The sequence below is a fragment of the Pistacia vera genome, unplaced genomic scaffold (genome assembly GCF_008641045.1).
Source record: "Pistacia vera cultivar Batoury unplaced genomic scaffold, PisVer_v2 Contig246, whole genome shotgun sequence".
Classification (NCBI taxonomy): Eukaryota; Viridiplantae; Streptophyta; class Magnoliopsida; order Sapindales; family Anacardiaceae; genus Pistacia; species Pistacia vera.
The window spans coordinates 1,221,164-1,240,457 of record NW_022196053.1 but is presented as its reverse complement, the minus strand read 5'-3'; the positions used below and the strand labels follow the sequence as shown (position 1 = coordinate 1,240,457).

General features: G+C 35.8%; 1 protein-coding gene across 2 annotated transcripts in view; it reads right to left on the bottom strand.

The window, feature by feature from the left end:
- Positions 1-18,922, bottom strand: part of LOC116131946 (patatin-like protein 2) — a 101,519-nt gene extending 82,597 nt beyond the window's left edge. Inside the window, exons 1-7 of one of the 2 annotated variants that reach the window (XM_031417624.1) lie at positions 18,690-18,922; positions 18,206-18,387; positions 17,899-18,085; positions 17,605-17,766; positions 17,203-17,505; positions 16,906-17,080; positions 11,553-11,587 (exon numbers count right to left, since the gene is read on the bottom strand). In XM_031417624.1, coding sequence (XP_031273484.1) covers positions 11,553-11,587; positions 16,906-17,080; positions 17,203-17,505; positions 17,605-17,766; positions 17,899-18,085; positions 18,206-18,387; positions 18,690-18,821 — 1,176 coding nt within the window. In that variant the 5' untranslated portion in view covers positions 18,822-18,922. Of the gene's footprint in view, positions 1-11,552; positions 11,588-16,905; positions 17,081-17,202; positions 17,506-17,604; positions 17,767-17,898; positions 18,086-18,205; positions 18,388-18,689 lie in introns of those variants that run through there. The other variant, XM_031417623.1, reaches the window with a different exon arrangement.
- Positions 18,923-19,294: the final 372 nt, after the last annotated feature.

Sequence of the window (19,294 nt, the reverse complement as noted above, 5' to 3'; positions counted from 1 at the left end):
CAGACGAATAGACCAATCTCTCTCTTTATCAGTGTTATGATGGGCTCATGAATTTTGGAAAATGTACATGTCTCTTTCCAAAGAAAGGCGATGTTATATAATGTGCTGTATCGATTCAGACTTTTGAAACCATGCATCCTTACGGTACACTTCAGAGCACGTTGGATTTTAGATCATACAATGATCAAAAAGCATCAAGCCATTAGGATTTGTGACCATTTGGTCATCCTGATTTCGACATGTCTTGATAAGATATATATAATACCTACCGGTCACGTTTAGAATGTGATTGAGGCGATAAATTTAAATAAAACCTAGCTTGAAGTTCGTTCTATATGTGGGGAATCCCAATAACAGAACAATTATCCTTCTTTACTGAATAAATTATATAAATCAATGCCATCTTGGCTTCAAACCATGATAAATAATAATTTTTTAGAAACAGGAAAAAAAAAAAAAAAAAAAAAAAAGAAGTTGTACATAGATCGTATAATATGCCCACCTAGATAAATCTTTACATCATAATTCATAATAATTAAAAATGACATAAACATATTTTCAGTTTGTTCCCCACGGTACCCGTTGTAAATTAATTATACTCGTGATTTGTGAGAATGAAAGTCTGTAGAAAACTGATACCAGCGTTTTATTCTTAAGAGTGGTAACATAACACGCAGTGTTTTATTAAGCTTGTCTTGTTAAGTTGTTTTAGCTAAGAGAGCTGGAAACTGCTCTGTTTTTGTAACCAAACAAGTGCATGTTTGAATTAACAAGATCAATTGTCATTCAAACTGATGGAACGCAACTTTATATTAAATCGGATGAAAAGATAATTAGTAACGGGACCAATAATCAGCCTTAGGCAACGTTAAAAAATTGAACATAATTATTATTTTGTTTCACACTATTGTTCATATTCTCGGGTTGCACCCCTTGGGCCATGTGGTGATCTCATGTCACGGTTCGCTTTTTTCCCTTGAAAGTACTTCTGCTACTCTATACAAATAATTAAAACGTAAGGAATGTGATACAAAACCTTCGCTAGCTTATGATAGGTATATAAAATTAATTTTATTGTTATATATATATATATATTAGTGGTGGACGTGGCTTGTGTTTTGCCACGGTGGAGTCAATTAAAAGTGGTGAGTCAAATTGATGCAGTGACTTCGTTTTTCAATTGGAGCTAAAGAGGTTTTTCAAGTCTTCGTTTCAAGCCCTAACAGCATTGTTCCAAATGTGCTAAAGGGAACGAAATCTGTTACTCATCTACGGCTGGATCTTCTGGTTTTCCAAGTGGAGGCTGATCCTAGAAGGTGACTGATGTAAAATTGATTCCATTTGATATGGATTTGGAGCAAGGGGAAAAGGGAAGAAGCTAGGGTTTCTTCGGTTGTATTCTTCTTTGCTCATTTTCGTTTCTTTGTTTGTGTTCAATACTGCTGTAAATTGTCTCCTTGACTGTGATAGTAATAATAATCCTATTTGTGCCTTGAAGTGGATTTAGGCTACCCAGCCGAACCACTATAATTCTTGTGTTGGATTTTCCATTTATTTTTGCTTGAGCTGCTGTTTGATTCCTGCTTGATGATTTTTCATCTTGTTACACATTTTGATTTTGTTAGCCCAAGATCTGCATCTGTGATAACTTAGGACAAAACTCTAACAGATTGGTATCAGAGCCTGTTTCGTGCTTCGTAAAGTGTTCTGTTTTTGTTTTGAGTATTCTGTGACCAGTTTCTTAGGCTAAAACTTTAATCATGTCCCTCAGCAATTTCGAACTTGAAAAGTTTTACAGGTGAGAATGATTTGGTCTGTGGAAAATGAAGATGGAAGCATACTGATTAAGAAGGGCTAGCCTTAGCCCTAAAGGAAGAGACTGAACTACCAGAGACCATGAAAGATTCCGAGAAGCAGGAAATGCTAGACAAAGCCAAAAGCTCCTTGATCCTTGGATTGGGTGACAAAGTCCTTCGGGAGGTCAAGAAGGAGAAGACAGCTGCTGAAATCTGGAAAAGGTTAAACTCTCTCTATCAATCTAAAACTGTCCCTAATAGATTATTTTTAAAGCAGAGGTTGTTTGGCTTTAAAATGGATGAGCAGAAATCTTTGAAAGATAATAAAGATGATTTTTTGAAAGTGATTCAGGATCTAGAAAGTATTTATGTAGATATTGATGATGAGGATCAGGCAGTAATCTTGTTGAATGCTTTACCTAAATCTTATTCTAACTTTGTGGAAACCCTTAAATATGGTAGACAAACACTGAAGTTAGAAGAGGTAGTGGAGGCTATTTCCGCCAAGGATAGTGAGAATAAGATAAGAGATAAAAATAGTGGTGATGGTGAAGGTCTTAATGTTAGAGAGAGATCAAATAGGAAGAATTGGAAAAAGGGAGGGCAAAATAGGAATAGGTCTAAGTCTAGGACAGGAAATAGAAAATGTTTCTTTTGCCATAAGGAGGGTCATTTTAGGAGAGACTGTCCTGAGAGAAAGACAAGCAGAAACCTGAAAGAGATAGTGAGGGAGGCAGTGCTGGTGTAGCATCTGAGGGATATGAGAGTTCTAAAGTTTTAGTTATTTCTGAGGGTAAAACCAGTGAGGAGTGGATCCTAGACTCTGGGTGTACCTACCACATGACACCAAATAGAGAATGGTTCAGCTCATTTCAACCTTTAGATGGTGGGAAAGTTATGATGGGGAATAATGATGTGTGTCATATAAAAGGTATAGGCACAGTTAAGCTAAATCTTCAAAGTGGTGTAACTAAAACTCTCACAGACGTTAGATATATCCCTGACCTGAAAAGGAATTTAATCTCACTAGGAACCTTAGATTCTAATGGGTTTAGCTATAAGGCAACAAATGGTAGCCTTAGTGTCATGAAAGGATCTCTAGTTGTCATGAAAGCTAAGAAGAGAAATGGGTTATATGTGTTGAAGGGTAGAGTGGAGAGTGGAATTGCTGCTGTTAGGTCAACAGAAGTTCAAGATAAAACTTTATTGTGGCATCAAAGACTTGCACATGTTAGTGAGAAGGGCTTAGTAGAACTAGGCAAGCAAAACCTGCTGTGTGGGATAAGATTGGAAGTCTAGCTTTCTGTGAACATTGTGTCTTTGGAAAAATGAGTAGAGTTAAATTCGGATCTGGTCAACACTACTCAAGTTCACCACTTGAGTATGTTCACTCAGATGTTTGGGGGCCATCCAGGCACTACTCACTAGGAGGATGTAGATACTTCATTAGTTTTTTTGATGATTATTCTAGGTATGTGTGGATCTATTTCCTTAAAACCAAGGATGAGGCATTCTCAAGGTTTAAGGAATGGAAAGTGATGGTAGAAACACAAACTGGAAATAAGTTGAAGAAACTTAGGACTGATCATGGTCTAGAGTTTGTAAATGAAGAATTTAACAGTTTTTGTAGGATACATGGAATTGTGAGACACAAAACAGTACGGAATACCCCACAACAAAATGGTCTTTGTGATAGTAATAAGATATTATAACCCCATGTTGAGTATTTTTGGAGTATTTTGAGAATATCACCGTTCTGATGATATGTTTCAGGTCTTGTTGTTCAATACATTGTTCTTCTGCGTATCGCTAGCCATATCTCTCTTGATTGCTTGACTGAAATGTTAACGAGTAAGATGTGAACACTGAATACTAAAGTAAAAACGAAAGAAGTAATTAATATTGAGGTCGAGATAATATGAGTTGGAAAATGGGTAGTGACGACTAACAAAGTCAATGGTAGTATCGCATGTGTATACTAATAGCATTAGCCGGGTATGGTTTCAAGGAGCCGTTTCTCAGGTACATATAATATTTGACAAGTCAATCAATTCATTAAATTATTACAGTAAAAGAAAACACTCTACTATGCCTAAGAACAAGGCTTAGATTGGATTTATATAGGAACAGTGTCACAGCACCTTAAGTGGTGGCTGTATTTTAGTCTTCTTTCTATCTCACTTTGGTACCCACACAATTTCTTTCTGGCTTTCTTTTGTACATCCTTGATTTGGCTTAATACACACCACTCTGTCACTGGGGAAAGAAAGAAAAACCTAATGTTTGACTGCTTCCTCATAATTTTGATAAAGTCAGTTACTTTTTTCCGTTCAGACTTTTAAAACAACACGAAATTTAAATCCTCTGCGGATCACTTCTAGAGATTGTGATGTAAGTGAATTATGGCGTCATCACTTCAATTCATTGTGAGAGTTTAAACTCTCATTATGGTAAGATCAACCCTCCCCTAGACTTTGCAGAACTTGTACCGAAAGTTCCTGATCTCCTCTGAATAATATCCAATTCTTCAAATTATCAGCCTATTTCTATTTGCTTCCGCGTGTGAATGACTAATGTTGAGTTTTCCTCGTGAAACATGACTATCGACTGAGTAAGTGATTCTCGAGATGCTTGAATGAAGCAGCATTTTATAAAATAAAGCCACCTGAGGGCATATTTGAAGTAATAAAAACAAAAAAGCCATCCAACCCCTAACCTAGTTACATGCATCACATTCTTACCTACGGTTCTCTGGGAATGGGAATCTCACCAACATATATTCTCGCGTTTAGCAGTTGAATGTTAAGAACAAAGAGACAACGGATGCATGCGTGGAAAAACAATTAATTAATTAATTTCCTGATATGTAGTAAACATATCGATCAATCATACTTGTACGTTACTTCTTCTGTGGATGAAAGTAAGGGAATTTAGTGGATCACAGAACTCGATAAGATAGCTCGAAAATTAGTTGGAATTATTATAAACTACTTCTATACCCAGACAATATAGACCAATTCTCTTCTTTATCATTTTATTTCATTAAATTTGTATCATATTAGCAGAGCTGAAATCCACGTCCCTACCAAGTTCAGTGTTTTTCGATGAAATTTTTGAGAAAAAATGTCATGTCTCTTTCCAAAGAAAGGCGATGTTATATAAGATGGCTGTATTCCGAATTCAGACTTTTGAAACATGCATTCCTTACGGTACACTTCAGCACGTTGGATTTTAGGATCATACCTATCGAAATCAACAAATCAAGCATTAGGAGTTGGGACCATTTGGTCATCTGTTCGACATGTCTTGATAGATATATGAAATACCTACCGGTCAACGTTTAGAATGTGATTGAGGCAATAAATTCTAAATAAAACCTAGCTTGAAAGTTCGTTCTATATGTGTGGGGAATCCCATACCAGAACAAATTATCCTTCTTTACGATAAATTATATTATCAATGCCATCTTGGCTTCAAACCATGGAGTAAATATTAATAATTATTATAGAAACAGGAAAAAAAAAAAAAAAAAAAAAAAGAAGGATTGTAACATAGATCGTGATATATATGCCCAACCTAGAGGAAATCTTTACATCATAATTCACTAATAATTAAAATGAATAAACATATTTCATTTTTGATTCCACACACGGTACCTTAAATTAATTATTACTCGTGATTGTGAAAATGAAAGTCTGAAAAAAGACGATACGCAGCTGTTTTATTCTTAAGAGGGGGTAAATAAAAACGCAGTGTTTTATTAAGCTTGTCTTGTTAGTTGTTTAGCGTAAGAGAGCTGGAAACTGCTCTGTTTTTGTAACCAACAAAGTGCTGTTGAAATTAACAAGATCAATTTGCATCAAACTGATGGAACGAACTTTATATTAATCGGATGAAAAAGAATAATTAGTAACGAGCCATAATCCCTTATGGCAACGATTAAAAAACATGACACATAATTATTATTTGTTTCACACTATTGTTCATATTTCCGGTTGCACCCCTTGGGCCATGTGGTGATCTCAGTCACGAGTTCGCTTTTCCCTTGAAAGTACTTCTGCTACTCATTACAAATAATTAAACGTAAGGACTTATATATAAAACCTCGCTAGGCTTATGATAGGTATATAAAATAAATTTTATGTGTTATAATATTATATCATATATTGTGGGTGACGTGCTTGTGGTTTTGCCACGGTGAGTCATTAAAAGTGTGAGGTCAAATTGATCAGGTGACGTCGTTTTTTCAATTGGCTACAAGAGGGTTTTTCAAGCATTCGTTTCAGCCCTAACAGCATTTTTCCAAAATTGCTAAAGGGAGACAAATCTTTACTCCATCTACGGCTGGGATCTTCTTGGTTTTCCAAGTGGAGGCTGATCCTAGAAGGTGACTGATGTATAAATTGATTCCTTTGATATGGATTTGGAGCAGGGGAAAAGGAAGAAAGCTAGGTTGTCTTCTTCGTGGTTGTATTCTTCTTTGCTCATTTTCGTTTCTTTTTTGTTTCAATACTCTGTAAATTGTCTCCTACTGTGATATAATACTACCTATTTGTGCCTTGAATATGAGGTAGGCTACCCAGCCGAACCACTATAAATTCTTGTGTTTCGGTTCTCCATTTATTTTGCTTGATCTCTGTTTTTCTGTTTGATTTACTGCTTGATGTTTTTCATCTTGTTACACATTTGATTTGTTAGCCCAAGATCTGCAATCTGTGATAACTAGGACAAAAATCTTAACAGCATTGGTATCAGAGCCTGTTCGGGCTTCGTAAAGTGTTCTTTTTTGTGTTTGAGTTTCTGTACAGTTTCTTGGCTAGCAACTTTATCATCCCACTAAAATCTCGAACTTGAAAAGTTTACACTGGATGATTTTGGTCCTGTGGAAAATGAAGATGGAAGCAGTACTGATTAAGAAAGGGCTAGCCTTAGCCCTAAGGGGCAATTGACTATTCACAGTTCCAATCTTTGAGGCCGTAGAAATCTTCAGTATCATAAGCACAACTTTAAGAGATTTCACACATTCAATTTGGAGAAACTCTAAATAGCTTTTTGAATTGGTCAATAATTTTCTTGGCCTTTGAGAGGATAATGTTTCACTTAAATGAATTTTCTTTTTCTTTTTTAGTGTGAGAGCAGCTTGATGATAGCAAGAATCTGGAATGACGAAAGCTTCAAAATTTTGAAGCAAGAACAGTAGTTAAGATTTATGGATGAGGAACAGATAAAACTTACCAATATTAATTATTTGTTGCACTCACATGGTATTCATGTGGCCATGTGTTCTGGACATAAAAAGTTAAGGCCCTATTACTCGGTAAAACTCGTAAAGAAGGGTCAAAATAATAATTAAACAAAATATTTTATTATAAAATAAATTTTAGCCCTCTCTTTTATCAACGCGTTTATTTGAATTTTGAAAGCAGCAAACTTTTCCAAACTTGGCATCGTCTTCGTCGCCCATGCATCATATTATCAGTTTCTCAAACGTGACCCATGAATCTCACCGACAATATATTCTCGCGTTTAGCAGTTGAATGTGAAGAACAAAGAAACAAACGGATGCATGCATGGAAAAACAATTAATTAATTAATTTTCTATGATATGTAGTGAACATATCGATCAATGATACGTGTGCGTTATTTCTTCTGTGGATGAAATTGTAAGGGAAGTTAGTGGATCACAGAACTCGATAAGATAGCTCGAAAATTAAGTTGGAATTTTAATTATAAACTTCTGTGCCCAGACAATATTGACCAATTCTCTTCTTTATCATTTTATTTCATTGAATTGGTCTCATATTAGCAGACGTGAAATCCACAGTCCCTACCAAGTTTAGTGTTTCTCGATGAAATTTTGAGAAAGATGTCATGTCTCTTTCCAAATATTAATTATTTGTTGCACTCACATGGTATTCACGTGGCCATGTGTTCTGGATATAAAAAGTTAAGGAGATTCTATTAGAGCATCTTCAAAGGCTTTATATGACTCAAATTCTTTATTATAAAGAATCTATCCAGAAAAATAAAAGTCTAACATATTCTTTATTTTTAAAATATAAATGAGAAAGTGAGTTTGACTCTCCACATTTAGAGAGTCAAATTTCATTTTTTATCATAATTTTAATTAATAAATTATACGTTTCTATGCATTTTATTTATTAATTCTCTCTCCCATTAAGTCTCTTTCTTAAAAATGAAGAGTATCTTTATTAAATTTAAAAAGTCTATTGGATTTAAATAAAAATTGTGTTCTTTATATTTAAAAATCAAAGAAAATACTCTTTATTTATATGAAATATGCTCTTCAAAATAAAGATAGAGTCTTGAAGATGCTCTGTAAAACTCGTAAAGAAAGGTCAAAATAATAATTAAACAAAATATTTTATTATAAAATAAACATTAGCCCTCTCTTTTATTAACGCGTTTATTTGAATTTTGAAGGCAGCAAACTTTTCCAAACTTGGCATCGTCTTCGTCGTCCATGCATCATATGATCATTCTCTAAAACGTGGTTTAGCGAATTAAGCCTAAGTGACATTATCCTTAATTTGCTGCTTAATACAGTCAAAAGATGTAAATTTAGACATCATTTGTTACAGATTAATCAAATGTTTCATAACTTGTAACATTACAAACTTCTTTTGTTCATATCACCAGCAACTCATGTACGGTATCCGTAACTAGATATCTTTTTTTATTTATTGCTTGAGTTAACAACTTTTTTTTCACCGTTTAATAATACTTTTTTATCCATAGACTTTTAAAATATTATTTTATTATCCAAATTTATACTCCGGTGGAGAGAGCAAACTTGGTCTAGGTTGTTAGGGCTTTTAAAGAGAGGAGGTTGATGAGTCTTTTGATGGCAGAATGTTGGATTTTGATGGTTGAAATTTATCGGAATTTGACTTGGAGGGGTGGTTGCGCAAACCCTAATCGCTCGATTGCTGGGGATTGGCAAAGTCAACGGGAGTAGGATTTAAGAGGTTTGTAGGTGATGATCAGAGAAGAGAATGGTGGTGGTATGGAGTCGCAACAATGCCGGAATTGAAAACGGAATATAAATTTAGGTAATAAAATAATATTTTAAAAGTATATGAGTGAGAAAGTGTCAATAAACCATTATTTAGGTGGAAAAAAGTCGTTTACTCTTATCGATTAAAATAATCTTAGTGCATTGTTAGTCGGACACTCTTTTTCATGATGAGGGTAGTGTAAAATACAGATTAATAATTTGTCTTCTCATTGGGCGCTGGCTTAATCGCGCGGATACAATTTGATAAATACAACTTTGAATATAATTGAATCAAGGTAGTGGACATAAGGACCACCTGTATAAGTAGTCGCTCTAAGTGACCATTTATTTTTATATTTATTACCTCGTGGTAATTCATGATGTATATTGCCTTATATAAATTGAAATTAGTATATATATATATATATATAACCCCATGTTGAAGTATTTTGGAGTATTTTGAGAATATCACCGTTCTGATGATATGTTTCAGGGTCTTGTTGTTCAATAAACATAGTGTTCTTCTGCATATCGCTAGCCATATCTCTCTTTGAGTTGCTTGAACTGAAATGGTTAACGAAGTAAGATGTGAACACTGAATACTAAAGTGAAAACGAAAGAAGTAAAATTATATATTGAAGAGTCGAGATAATATGAGTTGGAAAATGGGTAGTGACGACTAACAAAGTCAATGGTAGTATCGTATGTGTAATACTAATAGCAGTAGCGGGTATGGTTTCAAGGAGCCGTTTCTCAGGTACATAAATATTTGACAAAGTCAATCAATTCATTAAATATATATACAGTAAAAGAAAACACTCTAGCTATGCCTAAGAAAAGGCTTAGATTGGATTTATATAGGAACAGTGGTCAGCAGCACCTTAAGTGTGGCTGTATTTTAGTCTTCTTTCTAATCTCACTTGGTACCCACACAATTTCTTTCTGGCTTTCTTTTGTACATCCATGTGATTGGCTTTATACACAGCCATCTGTTCACTGGGGAAAGATATGAAACCTAATGTTTGACTGCTTCCTCATAATATTTGATAAAGTCAGTTACTTTTCCGTTCAACTTTTAAAACAACACGAAATTTAAATCTCTCGGATCACTTCTAAGAGATTGTGATGTAAGTGAATTATGGCGTCATCACCTTCAATTCAAGGTGAGAGATTTAAACTCTCATTATGGTAAGATCAAAACTCCCCTAGACTTTGCAGAACTTGTACCGAAGTTCCTGATCTCCTCTGAATAATATCCAAATTCTTCAAATAGCATCCGTAATTCTATTTGCTTCCGCCGTGTGAATGACTAATGTTGATTTTCCTCGTGAAACATGACTATCGACTGAGTAAGTGATTCTCGAGATGCTTGAATGAAGCAGCATTTTATAAAATAAAGCCAACTGAGGGCAATATTGAAGTAATAAAACAAAAAAATGCCACACCCCTAACCTAGTTACATGCATCCATTCTTACTACGGTTCTCTGGGAATGGGAATCTCACCAACATATATTCTCGCGTTTAGCGTTGAATGTAGAACAAAGAGACAAACGGATGCATGCGTGGAAAAACAATTAATTAATTAATTTTCTATGTAGTAAAACATATCGATCAATCATACGTGTACGTTACTTCTCTGTGGATGAATTGTAAGGGAAGTTAGTGGATCACCGAACTCGATAAGATAGCTCGAAAATTAAGTTGGAATTTAATTATAAACTTCTGTACCCAGACAATATAGACCAATTCTCTTCTTCTTATCATTTATTTCATTAAATTTGTATCATATAGCAGACGTGAATCCACAGTCCCTAAAAGTTCAGGGTTTTCGATGAAATTTTGAGAAAAATGTATGTCTCTTTCCAAAGAAGAAAGCGATGTTATATAAGATGGCTGTATTACGAATTCAGACTTTTGAAACATGCATTCCTTACGGTACACTTCAGAGCACGTTGGATTTTAGGATCATGACAATATCAGAAAAGCAATCAGCATTAGGAGTTGGACATTTGGTCATCTGATTTCGACATGTCTTGATAGATATATGAAATACCTACCGGTCAACGTTTAGAATGTGATTGAGGCGAATAAATTTAAATAAAACCTAGCTTGAAAGTTCGTTCATATGTGGGGGAATCCCAAACAGAACAAATTATCCTCTTTACTGATAAATATATATATCAGTGCCATCTTGGCTTCAAACCATGGAGTAAATATTAATAAATTATTATAGAAAAAGGAAAAAAAAAAAAAAAAAAAAAAAAGAAGGATTGTAACATAGATCGGTATATATATGCCCAACCTAGATGAAATCTTTACATCATAATCAAATAATTAAAAATGAATAGAACATTTTCAGTTTGATTCCACCACGGTACCTTGTAAAAAATTATACTCGTGATTGTGAATGAAGTGAGAAAAGATGATACGCAGCGTTTTATTCTTAAGGTAAATAAAAACGCAGTGTTTTATTAGCTTGTCTGTTAGTTGTTTAGCTAAGAGAGCTGGAAACTGCTCTGTTTTTGTAACCAAACAAAGTGCCTGTTGAAATTAACAAGATCAATTTGCATTCAAACTGATTGAGACGAACTTTATATAAATCGGATGAAAAAGAATAATTAGTAACGAGGACAATAATCAGCCTTAGGCAACGATTAAAAAATGACACAATTATTATTGTTTCACCACATTGTTCAATATTTCCGGGTTGCACCCCTGGCCATGTGGTGATCTCATGTCACGGTCGCTTTTCCCTTGAAAGTACTTCTGCTACTTATACAAATAATAAACGTAAGGAATTAGTATACAAACCTTCGCTAGCTTATGATAGGTATATAAAATTAATTTTATGTTTATATATATATATATATTGTGGTGACGTGGCTTGTGTTTGCCACGGTGAGTCAATTAAAAGTGGGTGAGTCAAATTGATGCAGTGAGTCGTTTTTAATTGGAGCTAAAGAGGGTTTTTCAAGTCATTGTTTCAGACTAACAGCATTTGTTCCAAAATGTGCTAAAGGGAGACGAAATCTGTTACTCATCTAGGCTGGATTTTCTTGGGTTTCCAAGTGGAGGCTGATCCTAGAAGGTGACTGATGTATAAATGATTCATTTGATATGGATTTGGAGCAAGGGGAAAAGGGAAGAAAGCTAGGGTTTCTTCGGGTTGTTCTTCTTTGCTCATTTTCGTTTCTTTTTGTTCAATACTCTGTAAATTGTCTCGACTGTGATAGTAATAATATCCTATTTGGCCTTGAAGAGTGGAGTAGGCTACCCAGCCGAACCACTATAAATTCTTGTGGATCTTTTCCATTTATTTTTGCTTGATTGCTGCTGTTGATTACTGTTGATGATTTTTCATCTTGTTACACATTTGATTGTTAGCCCAAGATCTGCAATCTGTGATAACTTAGGACAAAAATCTTAACAGATTGGTATCAGAGCCTGGTTTAGGCTTCGTAAAGTGTTCGTTTTGTTTGAGTATTCGTGACCAGTTTCTTAGGCTAAACTTTAATCATGTCCATAAAATCGAAACTTGAAAAGTTTACAGGTGAGAATGATTTTGGTCTGTGGAAAATGAAGAGGAAGCAGTACTGATTAAAAAGGGCTAGCCTTAGCCCTAAAGGAAGAGACTGAACTACCAGAGACCATGAAAGTTCCGAGAAGCAGGAAATGCTAGACAAAGCCAAAAGCTCCTTGATCCTTGGATGGGTGACAAAGTCCTTCGGGAGGTAAGAAGGAGAAGACAGCTGCTGAAATCTGGAAAAGGTTAACTCTCTCTATCAATCTAAAACTGTCCCTAATAGATTATTTTTAAAGCAGAGGTTGTTTGGCTTTAAAATGGATGAGCAGAAATCTTTGAAAGATAATAAAGATGATTTTTTGAAAGTGATTCAGATCTAGAAAGTATTTTTGTAGATATTGATGATGAGGATCGGCAGTAATCTGTTGAATGCTTTACCTAAATCTTATTCTACTTTGTGGAAACCCTTAAATATGGTAGACAAACACTGAAGTTAGAAGAGGTAGTGGAGGCTATTTCCGCCAAGGATAGTGAGAAAGGATGAGAGATAAAAATAGTGGTGATGGTGAGATCTTAATGTTAGAGGGAGTCAGATAGGAAGAATTGGAAAAAGGGAGGCAAAATGAATAGGTCTAAGTCTAGGACAGGAAATAGAAATGTTTCTTTTGCCATAAGGAGGGTCATTTTAGGAGAGACTGTCCTGAGAGAAAGACAAGCAGAAACCTGAAAGAGATAGTGAGGGAGGCAGTGCTGGTGTGCATCTGAGGGATATGAGAGTTCTAAAGTTTTAGTATTTTCTGAGGGTAAAACCAGTGAGGAGTGGTCCTAGACTCTGGGTGTACCTACACATGACACCAAATAGAGATGGTCAGCTCATTTCAACCTTTAGATGGTGGGAAAGTTATGATGGGGAATAATGAGTGTGTTATATAAAGGTATAGGCACAGTTAAGCTAAATCTTCAAAGTGGTGTAACTAAACTCTCACAGCGTTAGTATATCCCTGACCTGAAAAGGAATTTAATCTCACTAGGAACCTTAGATTCTAAGGGTTAGCTATAAGGCAACAAATGGTAGCCTTAGTGTCTGAAAGGATCTCTAGTTGTCATGAGCTAAGAGAGAAGGGTTATATGTGTTGAAGGGTAGAGTGGGAGAGTGGAATTGCTGCTGTTAGGTCAACAGAAGTTCAAGATATAACTTTATTGTGGCATCAAAGACTTGCACATGTTAGTGAGAAGGGCTTAGTAGAACTAGGCAAGCAAACACTGCTGTGTGGGATAAGATTGGAAGTCTAGCTTTCTGTGAACATGTGGTCTTTGGAAAAATGAGTAGAGTTAAATTCGGATCGGTCAACACTACTCAAGTTCACCACTTGAGTATGTTCACTCAGATGTTGGGGCCATCAGGCACTACTCACTAGGAGGAGTGTAGATATCATTAGTTTTTTGATGATTATTCTAGGTATGTGGTGATCTATTTCCTTAAAACCAAGGATGAGGCATTCTCAAGGTTTAAGGAATGGAAGTGTGGTAGAAACACAAACTGGAATAAGTTGAAGAAACTTAGGATGATCATGGTCTAGAGTTTGTAAATGAAGAATTTAACAGTTTTTGTAGGATACATGGAATTGTGAGACACAAAACAGTACGGAATACCCCACACAAAATGGTCTTTGTGAAAGGATGAATAGAACCATTTTAGAAAGAGTTAGGAGCATCATGTCTAGCTCTAAGCTGCCAATTAAATTCTGGGCAGAGGCCACACACACAGCAGTCTACCTAATCAACAGAACTCCATCTTCAGCAATAGGTTTAGGGTCCTTGGAGAAGTGGACTGGTCATCCTGTAAAACTAGAAAAAATTAGAGTTTTTGGGTGTCTGCTTATGTCCATGTTAGAGAAGACAAATTAAAACCTAGAGCCATTAATGTTCTTCTTAGGTTACCCAGATGGGGTAAAGGGCTATAAACTCTGGAACTTAGAGTCTAAGAAATGTTCATCAGAAGAGATGTTGTTTTTAGAGAAGAAATCCTACCTGGCCTTGGAAATGATTCTGAAAATTTAAAGGGCAGTCCATCAGGACAGATTACTTAGAACCAGAACTTCAAAACCAAAAGATTATCAAACTGTGAATCAAGGTGGAGCTGAGAGATTCAAGCTGAAGAAAACAATTCTGAAAAATTCTGTGGGTGATCAAAATGGTGAACTTGAAGGTGAGCAGTTGAACCATGGTGATGAATTAGGGTTGTCTAATTACCAACTATCTAGAGATAGAGTTAGAAGGGTAATCAAACCTCCAGCAGATAGGGTATGTGATCTCTGGTGGCTTATGCTTTACAAGTGAAGATGATATGAGTGATGAACCCAAGTCTTTTCAAGGGCTGTGTCAGGACCAAAAAAATTGCAATGGCTTAAAGCAATTGAAGAAGAGTTTTCTTCCCTATAAAGAATGAACCTGAGTTTTAGTAGATAAGCCAAGAATTGTAGAGTGGTCAAGTGTAAATGGATTTTAAAAGAAAACAGGTTTAAACCAAATGAACCACCAAGGTATAAGGCAAGGCTGTTGCAAAGGGTTCACACAAGTGGAGGGATAGATACAATGAGTTTTTTCCCCAGTTGTCAAGCATTCCTCTATCAGAATTCGCTGTCACTTTTTGTCCAATTAATCTAGAACTGGAACAATTGGACGTGAGACAGCTTTCTTACATGGAGATTTGGAAGAAACCATTCTGATGGAGCAGCCGAAGACGGACACAGAAATGTTGCAGGTAAAGTTTGCTTACTTAAAAAATCCTTGTATGGTCTGAAACAGTCACCACGACAGTGGTATTAAAAGTTTGATTCATTCATGATTGAGATAGGTTTTAATAGATGCAATTATGATAGTTGTTTCTATTTTAAAAGAGTTTCTCAACTGACTTACAATTTCCTTCTATTGTATGTGGATGATATGCTTGTGGCTTGTCATGAACAATCTGAGCTGTCTCGGTTGAAAAAGATTCTTAACAACAAATTTGAGATGAAAGAGCTGGGTCAGGCTCAAAAGATTCTTGGGATATCAATCATTAGAGATAGAGTTCATGAAAGTTTAAAGCTAGTTCAGGAAGATTATGCAGAAAAGATCCTGCAAAAGTTCAATATGAAGGATGCAAAGGCTGTCCAAACTCCCCTTGGTCAGCATTTTAAGCTGTCTCAAGATCAGAGTCCCCAAACTGAAGAGGAAAGACTTGAGATGTCATCAGTCCCTTATGCTAATGTGTTGGGTAGTCTAATGTATTTGATGATATGTTCAAGACCTGACTTGGCCTATTCAGCAAGCATTGTGAGCAGGTTCATGAGTAATCCAGGGAAGATCCATTGGTCTGCATTAAAATGGATCTTAAGGTATATAAAGGGGACCAGTTCAGTAGGTATAGTGTATAGGAGGAATCAGAAAGAAAACTGTTATATTGAAGGATTTGTTGATGCAGACTATGCTGGTGATGTTGATAGAAAGAAATCAACTTCGAGTTTGTCTTTACAGTATGGGGAAACATTGTTAGTTGGAAGTCTAAGCTCCAACACATGGTTACATTGTCTTCAACTGAATCCGAGTATGTGGCACTAATAGAGGCAGCAAAAGAAGCAAAGTGGCTGAAGGGTTTTGTGACTGAGTTATGTTTAAGACAGAGGGCTGTAACAGTTTATAGCGATAGTCAAAGTGCCATACATCTTTGTAAAAATCAAGTATTTCACGAACGGACTAAACACATTGATGTTCGACTCCACTTCATTAGAGAGATGATTGATAGAGGTGAAATAAAGGTTGAAAAGGTGGATGGTTCTCACAATCCAGTAGATATGCTTACAAAACCTGTCACTGGTGACAAACAAAGGCTCTGTATGAGCCTTCTTAGTGTTACCTGAGCAGAAGTCTTTTTTCCAAGGCCAAATAGGGTGTCAAAACAAAAGTCAAGGTGGAGAATTGTGGTGACGTGGCTTGTGTTTTGCCACGGTGGAGTCAATTAAAAGTGGGTGAGTCAAATTGATGCAGCGACGTCGTTTTTCAATTGGAGCTAAAGAGGGTTTTTCAAGTCATTCATTTCAGCCCTCATTTTTCATCTCTAACAGCATTTGTTCCAAAATGTGCTAAAGGGAGACGAAATCTGTTACTCATCTACGGCTGGATCTTCTTGGGTTTCCAAGTGGAGGCTGATCCTAGAAGGTGACTGATGTATAAATTGATTCCATTTGATATGGATTTGGAGCAAGGGGAAAAGGGAAGAAAGCTAGGGTTTCTTCGGGTTGTATTCTTCTTTGCTCATTTTCGTTTCTTTGTTTGTTCAATACTCTGTAAATTGTCTCCTTGACTGTGATAGTAATAATATCCTATTTGTGCCTTGAAGAGTGGATGTAGGCTACCCAGCCGAACCACTATAAATTCTTGTGTTGATCTTTCCATTTATTTTTGCTTGATCTGCTGTTTGATGAATGATTGATGATTTTTCATCTTGTTACACATTTGATTTGTTAGCCCAAGATCTGCAATCTGTGATAACTTAGGACAAAAATCTTAACATATATATATATACACCTTTTGAGAGCCTTTTCATTTGTGCCCCAAGTAGAAGGCTCACAGACTCCTGTCTCTAGATTAACCTTTATAATTGGTTTCTTCAACAGTCTTTCACCAATTTTTACAAGATTCTCCAAGTTTGATTTGGTGGCAATATCCACTGAAGACTCGTCTCCAATTAGAGTATCATCCTGAAATTTACAAGATAAACAAATATAACACGTAAATTAGATTCGTTATTAGATGAACCTAATCAAAAAACCAGTTTGGGACTGTAATTGCAGTAGCAATATGAACGTGGATCTTTAATAACCTGAATTCGTAGATAATTTTCTTCAGAATGAAGGGCTTTAAAAACTGCAGAAATGTGAAAATCAACCATGTCGCCGCCGGATTGGGTAAATACATCGATTAATGGAGTGGAACTTTCACTTGTTAACCACCCTAAAATTCCCCACTTAGCCGCTTTAAGGGCATCGTACTTCTCCTCGGTCTTTGGTGAACCAGTCCCTATTGATATAACCAGAAACCGACCATAGTCCGTTGGCTTTATAGGAAAGAAGTCTGAGCTCCCCCGGGTGAATTCTTTGGTCACTTCACTGATTGCAACTAAAGTCTGAAAATATAGAAAAAAAATGAATAAGATTTCTTAATTAACAACTTGCCATAAAATTTCAAAATATTCAAATTTTAAGATCAAATCTATGATATATACCGGAGTACTAGCAGCTACTCCACCATCAACGTGATCAAATTCTCTAACTTTCCCTGTTGAATCTTTGGTTTCGAAGTAATGTGCTGGGAGATAGGTTGGGGCAGCTGATGTTCCAATGCAGATATCCGAAAGTAAGGCATTAATACTTGGATTTTTAGCCACCTAAACCACAGAGACACATATATATAGTATGAGAACGCATGATCTGTGAATTGTTAAAATAGTTATTCTAATTCAGCTTCTTTGGAAAAAAAAAAAAATAGCACGAGGGCGGAAATAGAGGCATAAACGAACCTCATAGCTAGAGAAGATGGTTTGTTGGAGTTTCCTGATGTCAAAAGTTGGAATCACAACATTTGTCAACGTCTGGTGCAGTCTTTTATCTCCTAACTTCTCCTTCACGAGATTATGTAGATATTTACCATCATATTTTGGTCCAGTCAAAGATTTGAGCAGCTTTGTAGCAGGAGCAAAGGGATAACTGTCATGTAATAGAAGTTTTACGGCAATTATTATTAACAGTTCGATGAGAACAGATATCAGTCATGACGTCCAGGTCATAATTCATTATGACAAGATTTTTAAAAGTTAAGACTTTTACCTATCTTGGGGAAAAATTTTAGGGCAGTGAGTTAGATAGAAGCCCTTGATATCCTTGGCTGCAAATAGAGGGCGGTTCTGCTCATTTAGGGCTGTTAGCATGGTGGTCACGAGGCCGCCAGTGCTAGTCCCTGCAATTACATCAAAATAATCTGCAAGTCTTGCTTCCTCGCCGTCCAGTTTCTGTTGGTAACCAAACAAACGCTTAGTATCAGGACATAAACACAAACAAGTATACGTAAAATTAACACTTTATATATATATATATATGGTTTTGTCTCTGTTTTCTCATGCATACAGATTCAGCTAAAGATCATTGCTTTCTACTCTCAAGAATTGGGTAAAGAAGAGTACTATGTACATATAAAAGACTATGTAGTATATATGGGTAAATAATAAGAATATATTTTTGGAGTGGAGGTTAGGGTAGGGGATCAATATAAAAGAAAATTAACACAGTATTGCATGTAAACTATTTTTTCTACCTGAAGCTCGGACTCTAAGAAGGTAATGATAGTTGCTGGGATAATGCCTCTACTCCCACCTCCATCAATGCTCAGAACAGTTATTAGGTTACCATAAGTTGGAGGTTGTAGGGGTTTTTTTGGACTTTCCATGATGTGAGATTGTAATGCGAAAAGGAAAGTGATAGATTAAGAAAAAGGGAGATAGATATATGTAGATAGAGAAGTTCTATGTTTTAAGAGCTTTGAGAATGAGAGAGACTGAAATGAAGTGCATGTGTTCTAAAAGTTTTTGATAGAGAGGAAAGTTGTAGGAAGAAGAAGAAGAATTCCTCAATTGTATCGATACACAAAGTTTTGTACAGTGCCTTTTAAGTAAAAGTAAAGTCTAACCAACTCAAACTAATTTAGTTAACTATAGTTACATTTAACTAAAACAATATTTAACTAAAACAATATTTAACTAAAACAATATTAATGAAAGCTGTAAGCTGAGCTGAAGTGTATTATTCAATACCCCCCTCAAGGTGGTGAGTGATAAAGATTCAACACTCCCAACTTGGATAAGACGTGATGATGGAGCTGATTGCGAAGTGCTTTAGTAAATATGTCTGCCCTTTGATCAC